Below are 22,797 nucleotides of genomic sequence, written 5' to 3' on the forward strand. Positions count from 1 at the left end.
TCTGTGATCCATTTCGAGTTAATTTTTGTGAAGGCTGTAAGCTTTATGTCTAGATTCAAAGAGGCAAAGGGAAAGGATAGCATCTAGAGAAATATAATTTAGTGTCAGTGTTCTAGTTCTCAGTTTGGTATGGGTTCATGGATATTGACTCTGTTATTAGAAAATAAGTTTTGGGGGTGCCTAGGTGGCTCAGTCAGTTGAGCATCTGACTCTTGATTTCGGCTTAGGTCATGATCCCAAGGTCATGGCATCAAGCCCCACATGGGCTCTGTTGAGTATGGAGCCTGCTTGGGATTCTCTCCCTCTGCCTGTCTTCCTGGCTCGTGCTCTCGCTCTCTCTCTCTCTCTCTCTCACTCACTCTCAAACAAACAAATAAATAAAAACTTTAAAAGATTTCTTCCATGGAAGAATAAAGGCAGTGTGTGTGCCTTGATACAAGGATTATGACTGATTTGATTCAATGCACTTGAGGTATATTTTAAAAATTAAATGTATCTTGAGGTGCCTAAGTCCTGACATTGTGATAGGAGCTGGTGATAAAAAGATGAATCATTCTTCCTCTGAAGGAGTTCAGCTTCCCAGGAAGACAAACACCCAACTAACTGTGAGAAGTGGTATACTAGTGTTACAAGGAACAAGTTGGGGCAACATAGAGGAAGTGCTATATGATCTGATCCTTGAAGGACACCGAGGCAGAGAAGAGTTGGGGAAGGCATAGACTTAGCTTCTTGTGGGTAAATTACATATATTTAATCAAAATTTTTGTCTAGATAATACATTTATGTGGTTTAAAAATCAAGAAGGTTTGGCACAAAAACAGGCACTCAGATCAATGGAACAGAATAGAGAACCCAGAAATGGACCCACAAACATATGGCCAACTAATCTTTGACAAAGCAGGAAAGAATATCCAATGGAATAAAGACAGTCTCTTCAGCAAATGGTGCTGGGAAAACTGGACAGCGACATGCAGAAGAATGAACCTGGACCACTTTCTTACACAATACACAAAAATAAACACAAAATGTATGAAAGGCCTAAATGTAAGACAGGAAGCCATCAAAATCCTCCAGGAGAAAGCAGGCAAAGACCTCCTTGACCTTGGCCACAGCAACTTCTTAACACGTCTCTGGAGGCAAGGGAAACAAAAGCAAAAATAAGAATTGGGACCTCATCAAAATAGAAATCCTTTGCACAGCAAAGGAAACAATCAGCAAAACTAAAAGGCACCCAACGGAATGGGAGAAAATATTTGCAAATGACATATCAGATAAAGGGTTAGTATCCGAAATCTATAAAGAACTTACCAAACTCAACACCCAAAACACAAATAATCCAGTGAAGAAATGGGCAAAAGACATGAACAGATACTTCTCCAAAGAAGACATCCAGATGGCCAACCAACACATGAAAAAATGCTCAACATCACTCATCATCAGAGAAATACAAACCAAAACCACAATGAGATACCACCTCACACCTGTCAGAATGGCTAACATTTAACAACTCAGGCAACAGATGTTGGCAAGGATGCGGAGAAAGAAGATCTCTTTTGCACTGCTGGTGGGAATGCAAACTGGTGCAGCTACCTTGGAAAACAGTATAGTAGTTCCTCAAAAAATTAGAAATAGAACTACCATATGACCCAGCAATTGCACCACTAGGTATTTATCCAAGGGATACAGATAGGCTGTTTCGAAGGGGCACATTCACCCCAATGTTTAGCGGCGCTATCTACAATAGCCACAGTATGGAAAGAGCCCAAATGTTCGTCGATGGATGAATGGATAAAGAAGATGTGATATATATTTACTTCAGTATTACTCAGTAATCAAAAAGAATGAAATCTTGCCATTTGCAACTACATTCATGGAACTAGAAGATATTATGCTAAGTGAAATTAGGGAAAGACAAATATTATATGAGGACTTTAAGATACAAAACAGATGAACGTAAGGGAAGGGAAGCAAAAATAATATAAAAACAGGGAGGGGGACAAAACATAAGAGACTCTTAAATATAGAGAACAAAGGGTTGCTGGAGGGATTACCCCTTGTGGGCAGTGGGGGTGGGAGAATAATAATAAATGAGAGTTTATTGTGTTTAACCATTTCTCTATTGATGGACATTCTGGCATTTCCTATCTTCTGCAAATGCAGCAGTACTGTAATGAATCACTTTGTACACATCATTTTATACATGTGCAGGTAAATCTGTAGAACAAATTCCCATAAGGATATATAATTGAAGGCCAGGGTAGTAGGTTAAATTATGTTCACGAGCACACATCCTGGGATTGGGAGAGGACTTGCTGAAAGTGGTGAGAGTGAACTACTATGTTTATTAAGCTGTGGTGTCTCCTAAATATGAGACAGTCAGCTATGAATTTCATATATTCATTAATGTGAGGTTGACACTGTCGTAGAATGTTTTTCCAAGTGGAAGGTGGGATTTAATTTCATGCTTCTTAGAACTACCTTTATTTTACTTTTTTAAAAAGATTTTATTTTTTAAGTAATCTCCACACCCAATGCGGGACTTGAACGCATAGGCCCGAGACTGAGAGTTGCATGCTCTGCCTACTGAGCCAGCCAGGCGCCCCTACGGTGTTTTGAAAATCACTCACCTCGACCTTTTATTTTGCAGTTCTGTTTTCCTGTAATTGGTGTGGTTATCTTTTGGCATGGTAATACCTTTTATCTGAGGAACACCAAATTCTCTGCTAGGAACCTGATAGGTTAACCCAGTTCCTATAATTTCTCACACTTTCTTCTGGGAATCTCTTATTTTCTTATTGTAAGTTCCTCTGAATCTCAGCAGATGAGGACTTGACACAAATGAGCTTTCCTCTTCTGCTGCTGCTACCCTCTATGACTCGGAATTTCTGTTCACTGATGTTATGTCAGCCTTCCCAGTTCTAATGTTTTACAGCTGCTTACAGAAAACCAACAACCCCTCGTGGCCCTAGGGAGTGTATATCACCAGCTGTGAGTGCAGTGACATGGAAAGTATTGATACCATTGACTAGCACGGAGGCGGTAGCTAGTGGAGCTCTCATTCCAGGTGCGCCTTCCTCCATCCTGTTACGTTTGTTCTTTCTAAACTTCCTTTCCCTTCTGTTTCTCTGAGTGTGTCTTGGGCCTGCCAGTGACTTCATAGATTCAACATCTCTTTTGGTGAGAGAGAAAGTTGGAACTTGAAAAAACAAAACAAAACTTGTTCTCTAAGGCACTGATTCTCATCCTTTAGTGTGCTAATTCCTGCTGAGCCGTTGGGCTGGTGGGGATGAGGCAGTGCGTAGAGCTCCTCCCCCCCAGCAGCAGTGCAGGGCAGTATTACCTCATGGGGACATTTCACATTATTACTATGAGGATATGGGAGAGTCGCCGACTTTGTGCCAATCCTCTGCTTGCTAAAACTCTTCAAGAATGATCAGATTGTTTTATCAGGGAAAAGTTTATTTTTATTTTTTTTAAGTTTATTTTAAAATTTATTTTTGAGAGAGTGAGTGGAGGAGGGGCAGAGAGAGAGGAAGAGAAAGAATCCCAAGCATGCTTTGCGCTGTCAGCACAGAGCCCCATGTGGGCTTCCAACTCACCAAATGTGAGATCATGACCTGAGTCGAAAGCAAAGGTCAGACACTTAACTGACTGAGCCACCCAAGTGCCCCTGCAGGAGATTTTTAAATACATCAACATAGGGTTGTGGGCTTTTTTTTTTTTTTTTTTTTAAACCTCACTTTCTGGTTTAAACGTTATTATCTTGAGTTAGGTAATGCATTTGCTGTTCAGATGATTCAGTGTATAAGTATTCATTCCACCTGTTCCCCAGTCACTCAGTTACCTCCCTTGAGGCAACTAATAGGAGTTTCTTGCGTACCATTCTGAATTACTCAATACATAATGTATGATTTTAATGTTTGACTCTGACAAAATGCATTAAAGGTATTACATTCATTAGTCTTCAGGTGAATTTTATTTATTTTTTATTTTTTTATTAAAATTTTTTTTTCAACGTTTATTTATTTTTGGGACAGAGAGAGAGACAGAGCATGAACGGGGGAGGGGCAGAGAGAGAGGGAGACACAGAACCAGAAACAGGCTCCAGGCTCTGGGCCATCAGCCCAGAGCCCGACGCGGGGCTCGAACTCACGGACCGCGAGATCGTGACCTGGCTGAAGTCGGACGCTTAACCGACTGCGCCACCCAGGCGCCCCCAGGTGAATTTTAGAATTAAATGTCAAGGGCTTTTTGGGACAGTGTGCCCAGTACTATACAAATACATATATTAATACATCATGTGTTTTTGCCTCTAGTTAATTCTGGCAATTTGTACTTGAGGCTAGTGTGCAATATAGTGGAAATTTGAGCTCCTCACCTGTTTAGCCTTTATTATCCTTTTTTAAAAACTAAATATGTGAAAATAGAATAGGCGGGTGATAGGAACTATTAATAGTTTTTAAAAAATGTTTATTTTTGAGAGAGCAAGCACACAAGTGGGGGAGGGGCAGAGAGAGGGAAGGACAGTATATCCAAAGTGGGCTGTGTGCTGGCAGCAGACAGCCCGATGTCGGTCTCAAACTCACGAACTGTGAGATCATGACCTGAGCTGAAGTTGGATGCTTAACCAACTGAGCCACCCAGCCACCCTAAATAGTTTTATATACTTTCAAAATTTAAGCAGAAAAGAGCAGGCTCAGAAATGTGCATAGGAGCTGTGATTTGAAGTCACCATTGGGTTCTAGTAACACCCTTGCTGTCACCCCTTCTAAGATGGCAGTAAGACTGTACTTGAGATGTGACTAATGTAGATGTTATGTAAGACTGGGAATTAGGAGACCTAGTATCTGTCCACATTGGGCAAGTTATTTGACCTCTCTGGAATTCAAATACTTTCTCCAAAAAATCGGACAGAGCTTTCTAAGGCTTTCAGATTATCCACTTGGAGTTGGTTGGGGGGGCGGTGGGGATATCCTGAGCTGCCTGTTTCAGCCTAATAAAGTATTGGTAGCACGCATAATCTACAGACATGTACAGCCCCCTCTCTGGTTTATTGATCTCTTTTTGAGATGTTACTACTTGCAGCCTAGCATGATTTGCAAGAACACTTTGGGCTTGATTGTCACTCCATTTTTACTTGTTCACATTTCATGAGGCAAGACTCATCCCAGGCAGCTGTTGAATGAAATTGGACGTGACCCATTGATCTATGACATGGATTCCCAATCAGTTGGAAGAAATGCACCCAAAACTCAAATCACTGTGATCATCCACAAAAAAGATAGGAAAATTCTCATTTGTTTCACGTTTCATTTGTAAATATGATATACCAGGAGGGGCTCAGGCATGGGGTCAATTAGAGGAAAATATCACAAGAGAATTGCAAAGCCCCAGAGGACATTTTGACCTCTAGAGAGAACTAGGTTAGACTCCATTGATCAAAAATACTGTGCTCATTCTGGATCCTGCCCCACACCCAGCTGATTAGACGCTTTATATCTGCAACCAGCAGCAGTTTTTCACTAATTAGCCACTCACGGTCCAACTTTAAGGTTCTGTGAGCAGTTACTATTATTTTTGACCACCTATAAGGTAAGTGGTAAATATGTGGACTTCCTTGTTTATGAGAAATATAGGAAATCCCTGTGGGGATAGAAAGATAAGATCTGAAATAAAATTCAGGAAAGGAGCACCAGTTTTTACATGGGAGATGCTAAATTAGTATTTGATAATAAAATTCAAGAATATTTCTAGGACCTGTTTTCATTATTGATAAAAAGTAGTTACTTTTGGGAAACAGGAATATTTGTCTAAAGGATTTTGCTCTTGCATGTCAATATGCATGATTGTATTCCTGTTTTCCATGTTGGACCAGTTTTCCTTTACTTGTTATTTAAAGATAATAATTCCCAAGTTTTAAAGGGATACTGGCAATAGAAACATTAAATAGGTTAGGACTGCCAAGTAGAGGATAATTTAACAAATTGAGTTAACTTTCCCATTTCAGTGTTTTTATATAAAATAGAAGCTCTAGATATTTTTTTAAGTGCTAAAGGAATTATTATTTTTTATCTTTATTTTTTATTTTAGAGAGAGAAAGAGAGTGCACGAGTGGGGGAGAGGGACAGAGGGAAAGAGAATCTTAAGCAGGTTCCATGCTCAGTGCAGAGCCTGACATGGGGCTCAATCCCCCGACCCTGGGATTATGACCTGAGCTGAAATCAAGAGTCGGATGTTCAACTGACTGAGCCACCCAGGCTCCTCAGGAATTAATTTTTAATAAAGAATAATGTCTAGTGGCGCCTGGGTGGTTCAGTCAGTTGAGTGTCCGACTTCAGCTCGGGTCGTGATCTTGCAGTTGTGGGTTCAAGCCCCATGTTGGGCTCTGTGCTGACAGCTTGGAGCCTGCTTCGGATTCTGTCTCTCTCTCTCTGCCCCTCCCCCACTCCTGCTCTGTCTCAAAAATAAACATTTAAAAATTTTTGAAAAAAAGAATAATGTCTGTAGATTTTTAAAGGAATAATGAGAAGGCACCTGAACTCTTTAAGAGAGGATAGAACTTAGTAAATTGTTGCTTCAGCTAATAAGGCATAAGTCCAAAATTTTTAAATCTAATATTTTATTTACAAGTAGTATATGTAACTACCTTCTTAATTTTGAATTTCAAGCAATTCGCAAGCATATAGAGTAAAATAAAAGTCTCATTAATACCCCTCCCAAATTCAGAGAGGTATCTACTATTTATATTTTATTAAAAAAATTTATATATATGTATGCATATACAGGTAAATTTATATAAATGTTTACTTTGGATAAAAAGTTAGTCGTACTTGCTTAGAAGAAGAGTCTTTATTCTTTTTCCTTTTTTTTTCCCCCTACCCCCCTCCACTGTCATCACTTCCTAGAGACCTCCAATAACCTGTATTAACATCCTGGTGTGTGCCCTGTATTTTTTTCAAAGTCATAAAGTCTCCGTAGTCATATAGTCATATAGTCCAAAGTCATATATATATATGTGTATATTTCTACATATATCTACTATATACACACACATATATATACATATATATACACACACATATGTGTATATACATATATATATATACACACACACCATATACATGTGCATACATATATATGTACATTTATAGGATTTTATTTTAATCTGATATAAAATCTCACATTGAATCTATCAATCAATTCATTTGGGGAGAACTGACAGCTTTACAAATACTGAGCTTTCCAATCCCTGAGCATGGTATATCCCACATTTAATTCATATAAATAGGAGTATGTGTATGTGTATTTGGCATTGTGTCTCTCCTTGAAACTCTATCCTTTGGTTTCAGTGATGGTTCTCTGTTTTCATAATCTCCCCCTGCCCCCCAACTTTCTTTGGCCATTTCTCACTTTTACTTTATTTGTATTCATTTTATTTGTATTTTATTTGTAGACGTATTCTCCTATGTTATTTTTCAGGGTTTTGTCATTAGCTCACTTTTTCTTGTCCCTGAGTGATCTCCTCTCTACCTATTCAGTGATTATTCACAAATGTTTATATTTAGTTTGTATTTTTTGTTGTTTTTATTGTCTTCTAGACCCAAATGCCTTCTGGGACAGCTCCAGTTTTGCCATTCAGTTTTGCTGAGTAAAATCTAAAAATTTTTTCCAATGATAATTTCTGGCATTGATGTGCTTAAAAAAAACTTCCTCTATTTCAAGATTCTAAAACATTCTTTCATATTTTATTATAATACTTATATGGTTAACTTAAAAAAATTTTTTAATGTTTATTTTGAGAGAGACAGAGAGATGAGAGAGTTGGGTAGGGGCAGAGAGAGGAAGAGAGTATCCCAAGCCAGCTCTGTGCTGTCTGTGCCCGATGCAGGGCTCTATCCCATGAACTGTGAGATCATGACCTGAACCTAAACCAAGAGTTGGGTGCTTAACCAAATGAGCCAGACACACAGGCACTCGTATGGTTGGCGTTTTTACATTTAATACTTTATTCCACTTGGAATTTATTTTTTTGGGAGATACGTTGGGAAAATGTAATGATTCCATGTTGTGTGTGTGTGTTTAAAGAGAGAGACAGCACAAGCAGGGGAGGGGCAAAGGGAGAAGGAGAGAGAGAATCTCAAGCAGGCTCCACACACAGCTCAGAGCCCAATGATGTGGGGCTTGATCTCATAACTGTGATATTATGACCTGGGTTGAAATCAGAGGTGGATCCTTAGCTGACTGAGCCACCCAGGCGCCCCATCTCTTGTATTTTTGAGTTGATATTCATCCATTCTTTTCACGATTTGTTCATTTTATGTTAGTGAGATTCCTTACTGACCAAATACTGTGAGGGCTGGACCAGGTATATCTTGTTCACTGTTGAATTCCCTGGCATCTAGGACAATGCCTAGATGATAGTAAGATTTAGTAAATATTATTGAATGGGTGAATTATGGAAGAGAAAATTCTTTCATTATTGGTTTTTAACTTAACACTTTTCCTGTTTTTTCTTCATATCTTTCATATTGGGAAGTCTTCTACATCTTAGAAGCCTTTAATCTAACTTTTTAATCTCATTGAACTTTGAAAAACATTTTTTTTAGGGTAAACCAAATAACCTATTCATGTCAGCTCTGCTTTAATTCTTTCCTGGATCCAAGCTTGCTAGAAAAGTAGTTTATATTCACTTTTCTTCTAAGTTAGCAAAGCTTTCATGAAAACATGCTGTTCCAGATGTGGCGTTGTGGATGTAATCACATGTCTGGCACTGTTTCTGTGTCTGCTTAATCTTTACTGCTATCCTGTGCCAGTTCCAGAGGGTATATTTGGCTGATTTGTTTTCTTGCAGTGGGAGCATGGATAATATAATACATAATGAGGATTTACTTTTTTTTGTTGTATGTGTGATGATTATTCCAGTGATAAGGTCAAGGAACCGAGTTTTAAAATGGAAAGATGATTCATCCCACTATTATTTATTGATACCTTCTGTGTGCAAAGAACAAAATGCTATAGAATGTGTCCCTATCTGCAAAGAGTGTACAAGATGAGGGATGTAAGACACAGCCTTCACAAAACTCATTTTAGGCACAGTGCCAAATGAGTGGTATAAAAAATAGTGTGGGCATTTAGGAATGGGAAAAACCACTCTGACTTGGGATGGCAAGGGAAAACTTCTTGGAAAAGTTGAGACTCATGTAAGATCATGTAGGATGTCTGGTTAATGGGGCCTCTCATCTGGACAGAGAAATGAACAAAACTTGAGATGGAATGCATTGTACAAATATGAGGGCCATTGCATATATGGAATGAGTCAACTTTGTGTCAGAGAGAAGGAAAGGATAGGCAGAAAATTGGATCAGACTGTGCAGGGTCTTGAGTTTTTTTTTTCTTCCCAAATCATATTCCTTGGAAGTATCCTATTTCATCAAGCATGGGCCATAAATAATTAGGGCTAGAAAATGCTTCATAGCTTTTCTGACATGAAAAAAGAACCTGCTTTATTAATGAGCCTGTGTCTTTATACATTATATCCATGGGTGCTATTAACTTCAGTACTTTCTGTATGTTTCAGACATTAATCTCTTACCATGGGGGATTGGAATTTACTGGGTGACATCCTAGAGGAAGTTCACTCCCACTCAACTATAGTGGGGAAAATCTGGCTGACCATTCTCTTCATTTTCCGAATGCTGGTACTGGGTGTGGCTGCTGAAGATGTCTGGGATGATGAACAGTCAGCATTTGCCTGCAACACCCAGCAGCCAGGTTGCAACAATATCTGTTATGATGATGCTTTCCCTATCTCTTTGATCAGGTTCTGGGTTTTACAGATAATCTTTGTGTCTTCTCCTTCTCTGGTGTATATGGGCCATGCACTTTATAGACTCAGGGCCTTTGAAAAGGAGAGGCAGAGGAAAAAGTCACACCTTAGAGTCCAGATGGAGAATCCAGAGCTTGAATTGGAGGAGCAACAAAGGATAGATAGAGAGCTGAAGAGATTGGAGGAACAGAAGAGAATCCATAAAGTCCCTCTGAAAGGATGTCTGCTGCGTACTTATGTCTTACACATCTTAACGAGATCTGTGCTGGAAGTAGGGTTCATGATAGGCCAGTATGTTCTCTATGGGTTTCAAATGCACCCCCTTTACAAATGCACTCAATCTCCTTGCCCTAATGCAGTGGATTGCTTTGTATCCAGGCCCACAGAGAAGACAATTTTCATGCTCTTTATGCACAGCATTGCAGCCATCTCTTTGTTCCTTAATGTACTGGAAATATCTCATCTGGGAATCAGGAAAATCATGAGGGCACTTTATGAGAAATCCAGCAATGAGGACATTGAGGATGAAAGTGACACTCCATTCCATTTGAAAAGATATTCGGTGGCCCAGCCTTGTATGATTTGCTCTCCCTTGCCTAAAAGAATCTCTTTACTTCAAGCCAACAATCAACAGCAAGTCTTTCAAGTCAATGTGCTGAAGTCTAAAACCACATGTGAAAGCCTACAGCCCAGGCAACTTGAAGTAGACCCTTGCTGTATTAAAAAAGAGTGGACTGAGAAGGATCAGCACAGCGGACAGCTCCATGTCCACAGCCCATGTCCCTGGGATGACAGTACTCGAATTCAGCACCAGGGACAGCAACCAGGCCATTCATTTGGCCTAGAAAATGTAAAGTCCCAGTCCTGGCTAGGTACAGAGATGGCTCCTAGACATTGCCCATCCTATGCAATAGGAACCTGGGAGCAGTCCCAGGATCTACGACCCTCAGGAGAGCCTCTTACAGAGTTGCACAGTCACTGTAGAGACAGCGATGGCAGCATGAGAGAGAGTGGGGTCTGGACAGACAGATCTCACCTGGATAGTCGCAAGGCCAGCTTTCTGTCCAGATTGCTGTCTGAAAAGGGACAGTTGCACAGTGACTCAAGAAGCTTCAGTTCTCAGAACAGCTCTTGCTTGGATCTTCTGCACCGGGAAAATAGTCCCTCTCTTCTGCCTTCTGCCACTGGGTATAGAACATCAATGGTAAGTAAGGACTGATCATAGAACTATTACAAGAGATGTTCCACTCTGGCTGCTTCTTAGTCGTCCCTTTCCAATTTCCTGGTGTGTATACGTGTGTGTTGAGAGAGAGGGAGAGGAGGTGAGGGAGGTTAATTTATAGAGAGTTGAATCCAGTCATTCAGTACATTCAGTTAAATTCAGTTCATGAAATAAAGTTACTGAACACTTACTTTATATCATTCAGTCTTGCAAGAGCTGGGTTTATAAATGGATAAAATACTGTCTCTCCCATCAAAGGGCTCAGAGTCTAGATGCGGAAGTTATACAGGTAAACATAAATGTGATCAAGTGTAAGGTGCCATGTTAGAAGGAGTGTGCAGGCAAAAGAAGGAGTGGACAATTCTTTATGAATGGGTCAGGAAAAGCTTCATTGTTGAAGTTACTTTTGAATTGAGTCTTTTTTTTTTTTATTGTTTTTGAATTGAGTCTTGAAAGATGTAGTGAATTTCTCCAGAACTAGGAGGACTGGGGTGCATGAAAGAAGGACATCCCAGTACAGGGAGCAGCATAGACAAAGGCTGAGAGGTGTGACACAGCAGGGATGTCTGGGGAGCTACATGTGGCTGGAGCACTGAGTGGTAGGAAGGCTATGGAGAGGGAAGGGTGGAGAAGGGTCATGGAGGCCTTGTGGGAAGGCAATGGAGAACCCATAGAGGGTGTGCAGCAGAGGAGTTAAGGGATCAGCATTACATTTTAGAAAGCTCTTTCTATCACAGTGTGGAAAATGGATCAAAAGAGAGCATTTGTAACCTTCAGCAGCCCTTGTCTTGCTAAAGAAGGAGGGTGTGCTCCATTGTTTTAATAGCTCTGGCATTTAAAGGTCATATACGAATATTTGGTGATATATTTCACAAAGACTTAAATCAATATAGTATTGATTTTAATTCTGTTCTCTGAAAAGCCAGTGTGGAATAAGCATTTCCTGGCCATTGTTAAGACATAATGGATATTTACTGTGGACTCTTCTCAGTTCTGGAAAAAGAAAAAATGACATTTGCTTTATCCACTGCTCCTAATAGCTTTAAAAGTTTTTTTTTTTTTTTAATGTTTATTTTTGAGAGAGTGAGAGCAAGAGCAAGCGAGCGAGTGAGCAGGGGAGGGGCAAAGAGAGAGGAAGACAGAATACAAAGCAGGTTCCAGGCTCTGAGCTGTCAGCACAGAGCCCAATGTGAGGCCTGAACTCACGGACTGTGAGATCATGACCTGAGATGAAGTCAGGCACTTAACTGACTCAGCCACCCAAGCACCCCATAATAGCTTTTTTCCATTAGAAAGAAATCCCCCTAGTTGAGCTCACTTGGTTGAACTTATACACTTGCTTTTTCCTGTTAATGATAATGATTAAATCTATGATGATTGAATCTCTATCCCAATTTCATATATCCTGTGAGTTTAGAGATATTTTTACCACACTAAAGCCATATCTTGAGGAGGCATCATCCTACTCAGAGTTTTCCTATAATACTTCTTTCAAACTGATATTCATTTCTTGGCAGTGACCGGCCATCTATTCAGGAGACTATGTTTAAATTTTTTTTTTAACGTTTATTTTTTTTTTGAGACAGAGACAGAGCATGAACAGGGGAGGGGCAGAGAGAGAGGGAGACACAGAATCTGAAACAGGCTCCAGGCTCTGAGCTGTCAGCACAGAGCCCGACGCGGGGCTCGAACCCACGGACCATGAGATCGTGACCTGAGCTGAAGTCAGACGCTTAACCGAACTCATGGACCGTGAGATCATGACCTGAGCTGAAGTCAGATGCTTAACCGACTGAGCCACCCAGGCGTCCCCAGGAGACTATGTTTAAGATCAGAGTGTGGCTACTTGGAACCCCATAACAAACTACAGCAGGGTTCTCAGCCCTGGCCACGAGTTACAGTCATCTGGGAGCTTTAAAAAATTGTCATGCCCAGGACCCATCCAATTCCATTTAACCCAAAATCTCTGGGGTGGGGGGGATGCAGGATCAGTATTTATGTATGTATGTATATATATGTAAACTATATACATATATATGTGTGTATACATATGTAAACTGTATACAGTAAGACCTTGGATTGTGAGTAACTTGTTCTGTGAGTGTTCCACAAGATGAGCAAACATTTCCAATAAATTTTAACTTGATAAACAAGTGATGTCTTGCAATATGAGTAGTGTGTGATGCTGAATGTCACATGATCACAACTGAACCAATGGTTCTTGAAATTCACTTTGATATACAAGTGCTTTGGAGTACAAGCTTGTTTCTGGAATGAATTATGCTTGCAAACCAAGGTTTTACTGTATATGCATATATATGTGTGTGTGTGTGTGTGTGTGTATATATATATATATAAACACTGATTCCAAGATCAAGAGTCACATGCTCTACTGACTGAGCCAGCCAGGTGCCCCTAGGATTAGTATTTTTTAAACTCTCATGGTGATTGCAATGTGCAGCCAGTGTTGAAAACCACTATTTTAGAGTAACCTTGCCAGTGACTCGTGCTTCTTACCTACATTTGTGAAGTCAGCAAGACAGTTTTAATCATTTTCCCTCTCTTGTACCTGCTTCCATGTAAGAGGAGCATTTGTTTTGTCAGAGAATTGAGGGAGACATGGTAGTGTTTAGTAGAGACAGATTTTCTTAATCTCTCAGATTATCTTTTGGGAGAGGCCAGCCATTTTTGTGAGTTTGGAGAAAAGATGATGAAGATGATAGGCCCCTTTCCTTTTTTGTCTTCCACTTTCTTCCCTTTTTTTTTTTTTTAATGTTTCTGGGAATTACAAATAATGTCTTTGGACACAGAGCTTTACTACTTATGGTAACTTTCCTCCAGACCTCTTACAGGGTTGACAGGAGACTTCACTTCCCAAGTGGCAGGAAGACTTGGGGATTGAGGCCACAGCTGTCAACTCCAGAGCACTGTGGCTGACACATCATGCTTCTTGCCAACAGAGAGATCTTTAATTAGAAATTAGTGCAGCAAACAGGATTATAATCATCTAGGGTCAAAACATGGACTGTAAACTGCTTTCTACACTGTCTTAGGTCCTACATGGCAGAATTTTTCGGGCTCAGTCAGATGCATTTTGACATTTCAGAGCGAAATGACTTCTGGTAGGACCACAGTTGCTTTGTCACTTATGATGTGTCCCATAGAGGGAATTGTCCTGCAATAGAAATGCATTCTATTTTAGAAGGTTACAAAAGTCACTTGGAGGAGCTATGATTTTATGCTCTGACATTTCCCTTACTTTCACCCAACCCCACAGTTTCTTCAAGTCCAAGCTCATGGATTGCTAAGTAATTTTGGTCAAGGTTGGTTTTTGGAGGATAGATTAAGCTGGGCATGGAAAGCAGACTTCAGGTCTGGCCAAGTGAGCCTGGGGAGGAGGGCTGGCTGAGTTTTAGGAACCCATGCTACCCTCTGAAAACGAGACGTTTCCTCATTGTTGAATGCAGAGATGCAATGGAGCAGTAATCCTCTTGCTGAGTTCCACATAAAATCACTAGGGAAGCTTTGAAATTTTCCCCCATAAGAATCTCTGCTGATGGAGCCTGGACACCAGTAATTTTTTTTAAGCTCCTAGATGATTCCAGTGTGCAGCCAGAGTTCAGAACCATGGCTATAGAGGAGGGAGGTTTTGGCATTAGGAAGAAGGTTGTCCTGTGAAGTTTTCCAATTTTCAGGGCATTCAAGTGATAAAGAGTGCTCTCCTTTTGTAGCTTCAAAAGCTGAGGATGCTTGCACTTCTTGGTCTTTCTGCCTGGGATGCACCACCCGCCTCAAGACTTGGCATGACTGATGGAGCCAGCTGTGCCAAGGCCCTGCAGAGTTCTCTTGGGCCATTATCAAGGAGAGGAGAGATAAGGGTGAGGTTGAAACAGTCAGGAGCTGATATATGGGGCTTTATAGGCCACAGAAAGGAATCTGGGTTGGATGGCAGAGGGGTGGTGGTGATCTGACACATACATTTTAAAAAACACACTTTCTGGAGAGTCTATTATAGGGCTACTATGGTCTGAATGTTTGTGCCCCCGCCCCCCCCCCCAATTCATATGTTGAGACTTAATCACCAATATGATGGTATTTGGAGGTGGGGTCTTTGGGAGGTGATTAGGTCATGAAGGTAAAGCCCTCGTGATTAGGATTAGTGCCCTTATAAAAGGGGCCACAGAGAGTTCCTTATCCTATCTGCTATGTGAGGACACAGAAAAAAAACAGCTATCTATGAACCAGGAAATGGGTTTTTACGAGATAGTGAATCTGTCAGTACCTTTATCTTGGGCTTCCCAGCCTCCAAAGCTGTGGGAAATAAATAATCCACCCTGTCTACAGTATTTTGTTATAGAAGCCTGAATAGACTAAGACAAGGGGTAAGAGTACAATCAGGGAGGCCAGCTAGAGGCTTACACAATGACCCAGGTGAAAGAGGCATGTGGCTCAGACCAGGGGTACCATCATTTATGGTTTGCATGGAAGAACAGTTTTTTTCTTACTTGTTGTATTTCAAATTAAAGTAATACATGCTCATTGAAAGAAATTAAAGCAATATAAAAGAACATAGAGAATAAAATAGGAACCTGACCATGTGAGGATTCATCTCTTCTCATCTAGATTCAGTTCTCACTTCTCCCTAAAGGCAACTGCTGTGAACAGCTTGGGAACACACCCCTACCTTTCTCAAGGTATTCATAATCCATCTTTGAGGACAAATATATGTCCACACATATATGTTAATTTTTAAAATATAGATGTGATCATGTAGAGATGTGGAGATGTCTTTGCAATTTGCTTTTTCTCAGTTCATGATACATCACAGGGATCTTCCCATGTCAGGATTTGTGGAAATGCCTCAGTTTTTTTTTTTAAATGCTTATTTATTTGTGTGAGAGACAGCATGAGTAGGGGAGGGACAGAGAGAGGGAGACAGAGAATCTGAAGCAGGCTCTGAGCCATCAGTGCAGGGCCCAATAAGGGGCTCGAACCCATGAACCATGAGATCATGACCTGAGCCAAAGTCAGATTCTTAACTGACTGAGCCACCCAGGTGCCCCAGAACTACCTCAGTTTTACATCACTTCATGCTTTTGTATGGTATTAATGAGCCATAAGACACTTGATGGCCAGTTAGCCATTCTAACTTTTTTTTCTCCTGCACACAATGTTGCAGTGAATGTTTCATACATATATCTTTAAGTGGAATTGTTGGTTTTAATGGGCATACATGTTTTATATTTTGATAGATGCTGAAAATTTTTGCTTAGGAAGGACCACACCAATTTATTTTCTTATCAGTACATTGGTACCTCTTTTCCCACATTCTTGTTCATACCAGCCATTATCTTTCCCCCCCACCCCTGCAATTTGATGAACTAGACATGTTCCCCTTCATTTTAATTTATATCTGTAATTACCGGTCAGGTTGTTCATGTTTATTGGTCATCTGTATTTTTACCAAGAATGATCCTTTCCTATCTTTTCTGTTGGGATATTTGTTTTTCTTCTGATTTTTAGGAGCTCTTATATGATATTATGTTAACTCTTTGTATGTATATAGAAAGATTTTCTCCCAGTCTCCTGGTCTCTTATCCCTGTTTATAGCATCTTTGAATTTTTAATATTATATTAAATCTAAAATCTCTATTACTTCTAGGTTCTTTGTGTCATTTCAGAAGGTCTTGAGGTGCTAGGGTGGCTCAGTCAGTTAAGCATCTGACTCTTGATTTCGGCTCAGGTCATGATCTTGTGGTTATGAACTCAAGCCCTGAGTCAGGCTCCACACTGAGCATGGAGCCTGCATGGGATTCTCTCTTTCCCTCTCTCTGCCCCTCCCCTGCTCATGCTCTCTCTCTCAAAATAAATAAACATTAAAAAAGAGAGAGAAGGTCTTTTTTTTTGACTCAGCATTAACAAGGATTATTGGATGGATGTTTTGAGGATGAACTGTACTAATTTATCGAGCCCTTTGGCTGAGAAGTTTAAAAAAATTTTTTAAAAAACATTTATTCAGTTTTGAGATAGAGAGAGAGACAGAGCATGAGTAGGGGGGGGCAGAGAGAGGGGAAGACACAGAATCTGAAGCAGGATCCAGGCTCTGAGCTGTCAGCAGAGTCTGACACAGGGCTCGAACTCATGGACCGTGAGATCGTGATCTGAGCCAAAGTCGGAAGCTTAACCGACTGAGCCACCCAGGTGCCCCTGGCTGAGAAGTTTTATAGAACAATCAACAAAGCATCTAAAGAAGAGGAGGAAAGATACGCACTTCATTAAGAGCCTGATGGTGGTCTAGACACTGCCGTGGGCTTCCTTTATGTAATTATTTCCATTTTATGGATACAGAAATAGATGACTTGCCCAAAGTCATACAATTAGGATGTGATGAAGCATAGTCCTTCGTACATAGCAGGGACATAAATTAATATTTACTGGATGAGTGAATGACCTGGAATTTTATCCTAAGCCTGTCTGACTCAACCCAAGTTCCGTCTTCTATACTTTGTTGCTACTTCTTGCTCTTTCTGCACAAGGGAGCCTAAGTGTAGCATATTTTTAGGATCAAAGATAGATTACTGCAAAATAGAATATGCCACAATGGATCACTTTCCACATTTTACAAAGTAAAAAATCTGGCTAATTGTAAAAGGGGCAAAGATGGAGCTTTGGAAAAGGTTGGCTTATAGTTTTAGACCTGGATTTTGGATAAAAACAACAACCGGAGAAGAATAAGAAGATGGCAGGTGGGATCAGAGGTTTCTGGGAATAGAAGCTCTTATGTGGGCATTCATCTCTGGGTCAACCTAGAATTGTCTTCTGCAACAGGGTTTGATTGGATCTCTGGTATCTGTGACATATACAGGGACCCAGGTGGGTTGTCAGGACTGACTTTTACAAGCCCTTTGAGTCTATTTAGTTATATTTGTCTTGTTTCCTCTCTCTTTCAGAACATGCTTCTAGAACTTTCATCTATTATGAAAAAATAATTCATGCTTGGGGCCAGAAAAATGGACCAAGGACCAACCAGCATCTGCAGGAGAAAAGTTGCACCTTTGTTAGCTCAAACTGCAAGAAGAATTGTGGGAACCATCCCCTCCACAGAGATACCTGCCAGGCGATGGGTGTGTACAGGGTGCTCCCACCTGGGCCCACCTCCACAGGAGACCTCCCTTCCCTGATGGGGCTGGGATCAACCTCTATACTGCCCCACTTGGCCTCACTACCTGAGGCAGGTCTGATCTCTGGCAGGATTAGGCAGGGAGGAAGTGTGCACCCTGAGAGAAAATCCAGGGGTAAAAGCTGCTGCCACTCTGAGGGTAGAAGGATTGAGGAGCGGCTATCCTTCCCCCATCCAGCAGCCTCATAGGGCTTGTTGACCTGCTCACTGCAGAGAGCACCCCAGCTCTGCAGTGGCATAGCAGTGGCAGTTGGGACCATTGGATGGATGGATGGATGGATGGATGGATAGATAGATAGATAGATAGATAGATAGACAGACTAGATAGACAGATTAGACTATTGGTTCTGTCTCTCTGGAGAACCCTAATACATTGTGTAACTGCCTGGGATATTGCAGAAGGGAGCCCAGCATTGGATGGGGCTGGTCTGTGTTTCTAGCCCAAATGGCTTCTGAGTCTTCTCTGTCCCCATACTTTGCAGAAGTGGAAATGAGGCGTGGAGATATGAAGAGGCATGATCTGTTCCACAGTGAGTTGGTAGAAGAGCCAGTGAAGACCAGGTGGATGAAAATGATGCTGGGGCCAAGTCCAAGTGGGTGCCATTAAGGGGCATACCATATTCCAGGTGCTTAAGACACATTATCTATACCTGTTTTATCTACAACTGTGCGAAGTTATTGTTTGCCCCCATTTTATAAACCAGAGAAGGCTCAAAGAGACTAAGTAACTTGCCCCACAGCTAAAGGTCACACAGCTAAAGTGCATGCAGTGCAGCTGAATTGAAACCCAGATCCAGGTCCAGCTGTTCCAAGGCCTGGACTCCTTCCAGGAAGCTGTGAAGTCATGTTCTCTCTCTTGTCCATAACAATCAGCAGCCCCTGGGCAATGATTTATTTGCACATCTGTCTGCCCAACTAACCTGTGAAAGCTACAAGGATAAGGCCTGTGCATTTTAAGTCTTGGATGCCCAGCATGCAGCATAGTGTTGGTTGAATGAATGTATGTTTATGTATAGATGCCAAAGACAATATAGCACCCATCGCTTTAAACTCTCCAGTCTATTCCTTATTCACTAGTGTTCTGTCATGTCCTGTCAATAGGTTTATTATGAGAGATTCTTTCAGAAGAGTCTGTAGGGCAGCACTTTTTTTCTTTGATTTAAATTTCCTTTACCCTCAGAAGCCTTTATAATGTCATCAACTGTTCAGCACAAATAGAGGTTTAAAAAAAGGGGCACCTACCTGGGTGGCTCAGTTGGTTAAGCACCTGACTCTTGATCTCAGCTCAGGTCTTGATCTCAGGGTCATGAGTTCAAGCCCCAAGTTGGGCTCCACGCTGGGCATGAAGCCCACTTAGGAAAAAAAAAAAGTTAAAGGACCAGTGTAAAATGTGATGCTACCAGTAAATGCTGGTGTGTCTCTGACGGTTTCCATCTATTGCTTTAGGATGAGGATCACTGCCTCAGGGATGCACTGGTCTTCAAAGGGGAAGAATAAAATCTAGCCATGAAGAACCAGCAATGGCTTTTTTTGGCTGACTGAGCAGGCCAGTGGCAGGTATATGCTGGGATCTGTAGGAGTCAGAGGTGGTGAAAACAGAAGGTATCGTGTTCTTGAATCAAATGAAAGGAAAGACACTTGCATCATGGGATGTGGGATGAGTGGCTTTTTCCATCTCTCTGGGCCTTGATTCTTTGACACCAAGAAGTATCACATTCATTTATACCAGGAAAGCAAAGCTGCTCAATGGGGAGAATTGGAAACCCATCCCACTCTGGGCACTATCACAAGCTGATGTCAAACATCAAGTACAGTCTTGCTAGTGCATCCTAATTGAGGGGGTAGGGGTGACGGTCTGGAGAAGTAGAACTGTTTGAAAGAAGAGCCTAGTTATTTACAAACAGATACAACAAAACTGTTGGCAGGGACTGGTATAGGGGTAGCCAATCTGAGAATCCTCATTGTACCCTGGAAGTAGATATGAATCCCTTCAAAGGTGCACATTCAAAGGAAAGGAAATAATGGCTGTTGCCCATTTGGGGCAGGATGGTGTTTAAATGCTTCCCTTCTGCAACACACAATAGCTTTTTAATTCTATTTCCAATTATGATGGTCATTCCTGCCACAAGTGCAAACATCAGGGTCAAAGGTGCAAGTGGCCATCAGTTCTAAATGACCATGTTTTAAGTTTATTTATTTATTTATTTTTAGAGGTGGGGGAGAGGCAGAGAGAGAGGGAGAGAGAATCCCAAGCAGGCTCCATGCTGTCACAGTGAATCCCGACATGGGGTTTGATCTCAAGAACCATGAGATCATGACCTGAGCTGAAATCAAGAGTCGGAGGCTTAACCGACGGAGACATCCAGGCGCCGCTTAATGACCAGGTTTTCTTAACCAAATTTTGAGACAAAGATTCACCTACTTTTTCTAGAATGGATTAAATAACTTCATGTCTTCATGCAAATAACTATATTTTACCTTTCACACCTAAAATGTTACAACTGTGTTGTTTTCAGAACAGCACACATTTGCTAACCCCATTATATGCTCCCTGGAATCCCTTCCTCCTTGACTCAGTAGGGTGCCCAGGGAGTAGAATTCAGTAACCTTAAATTTCAGTTTTCCCATCTGGTGGATGGGGCAAGGCCATGTACTTCCTGAAGCTCAGATCTCAGCAGCACGGCGCTCTTCAGACATCATGAGAACGTATTATTTATGTCCTGACAGCTCAGCCAGAACACGTGAGGCCAGCGTCGCTCGTGGTCATCTGGCCTGCCCTCCATTCAATACCTTGCTTTCTGTTTATATCAAAATCCAAGATTCAAAATGATCAGATATACTTTTCTAGTTGTAATGTATTTACTCCCTTAACCACAATTCTAAACTCCCTGTCTTGCTAATCATTGTATCTTGGTGTTGGTTTAATGCCCCTTTCTCTTGGCTGACTTTCATTTAGCTTTTTCTTTTAAATTAAACCTATTATTTTGAGATCCTTGTAGATTCACATGCCCTTGTAGGAAACAATACCCTTCACCCAGCCTCCCTCCAGTGGTGACATTTTGCATAGCTACCCACAACATCAAAACCAGGAAATTGCATTTAATGCCTATTATCTACTCTCACAGGCACTGGGGATCTGAGGAGTCACTTTAGCAGTATCACATGTTTTAGATTTCTAATCATATTAATCAGGTAGCAGGTAAAGGTCCAAACTAGAGGAAGTCACATGGCTTCTCTGGGAGAAAAGATTTCCTAAGGCCTCCAGCCCTGTGATCTGTAACAGGGTTCAGGGGCAGAGAAAGCCAGCCTACAATGCATAATGATATGTCTTTATTTCATCAACAGAAATGGTGTCGAGACAAAATTCAGTTAACACTAGCAATTCAACTGAGTGAAATTTTTTTTTTTTGCACAATAGTGTATTTACAATGAGTAAATGAAGTTTCAATTCATTAGTTCATAGCAATGCTTTTTTTTCCCCAAAAAAGGTAAAAATTCTTAGTTACAGAGAATAAGCATCAACAGCCATTTCATTTTTACAGTAAAAACCACAACAAAAACCACAATCACTTAGAAAAAAAAAGACAAGCCTAAGAACTAGTACAATAAAATGATGCATTGAATTAAGTTACATTAATCGCATAGAATCTGTGTAAAAAGTATGTAGAAAAACACCTGATGTAACCTGTTACAGTCGTTGAGCAGTTATGAGAGGTACAGAGGGTTATACAGGTAGATATGTGTGAAACTGTCCGTATTGTTCGACCTGGGGAGGAAGAGAAGAAGGGCTGTGGCCCCTTGCATACACTGAGAAGACCCTGTTTTGAATATGGCCTCTGGAGTTTGTAAGGCATATATTAGAGGTGCACTTGTATCAGACTGGTTCTGGAACAAATTCTCCCAGGCCCTTTTGGCCTCACAAGCAAAGGTGGTGCTTGCCTTGAACGGCTGTGTCTAACCAGAGCCCAAAGTTCCCAAGTGCATTTGGAAGGTTCCTGTTCACTCACTAGAAGTGGCGGGTCTCTTGTGTCAGAGTGTGAATGACGGCATCCCAGCATTCACACGCACCCAATGCATCGTTAGGACCAGGTGGAGGTCACCCCTCTGCCTGCAGACATGTTTTGGTAGGAGACTTAGCATCATTGGTAGGAAAAACCCTCTTTGTCCAAGTCCCTTCCCTCTTTCCTCATCTACGTGTCCGTTAACCCCCCAGGAACACTTGGCACTGAATGGATGGTCTTGGTGCACTTCTGCTTCTAAGGAGGGCCACTGTTTTATCTGAGGTCAGTAAACTGGAATGAAGTGAAAGTCAGAGTTGTTTAGCCATTGCTTGATAGCGAGACGCATGCACCATGTCACAACATCAAACCAAAGCTACAAAGTGGGGCCTCTGCAACCAAGGGGTATTCTTCACAGAACGGCAGCGTCATTTTCATATTATGATTAAAATGCGTGGATATTCACTGGATATAAATATCACCTCCCAGGGTGGAGTGTAGGAAAATACTATACACTTCCTTTTCTTCGCAAGAAATGTGTTTGCACCGTCAGTTGAATAATTTATCCTCA

The 22,797-nt window shown here is 41.1% G+C and overlaps 1 protein-coding gene across 1 annotated transcript; it reads left to right on the forward strand.

The window, feature by feature from the left end:
- Positions 1–9,580: 9,580 nt before the first annotated feature.
- GJA10 (gap junction protein alpha 10) lies at positions 9,581–11,273 on the forward strand. The gene is given in 3 exon segments (XM_032593218.1): positions 9,581–11,040; positions 11,043–11,108; positions 11,111–11,273. Coding segments are annotated over 3 exon segments (1,620 nt in total). The 5' UTR covers positions 9,581–9,593; the 3' UTR covers positions 11,218–11,273.
- The last annotated feature ends 11,524 nt before the right edge of the window (positions 11,274–22,797 follow it).

The sequence above is a fragment of the Lynx canadensis genome, chromosome B2 (assembly GCF_007474595.2).
Source record: "Lynx canadensis isolate LIC74 chromosome B2, mLynCan4.pri.v2, whole genome shotgun sequence".
Classification (NCBI taxonomy): Eukaryota; Metazoa; Chordata; class Mammalia; order Carnivora; family Felidae; genus Lynx; species Lynx canadensis.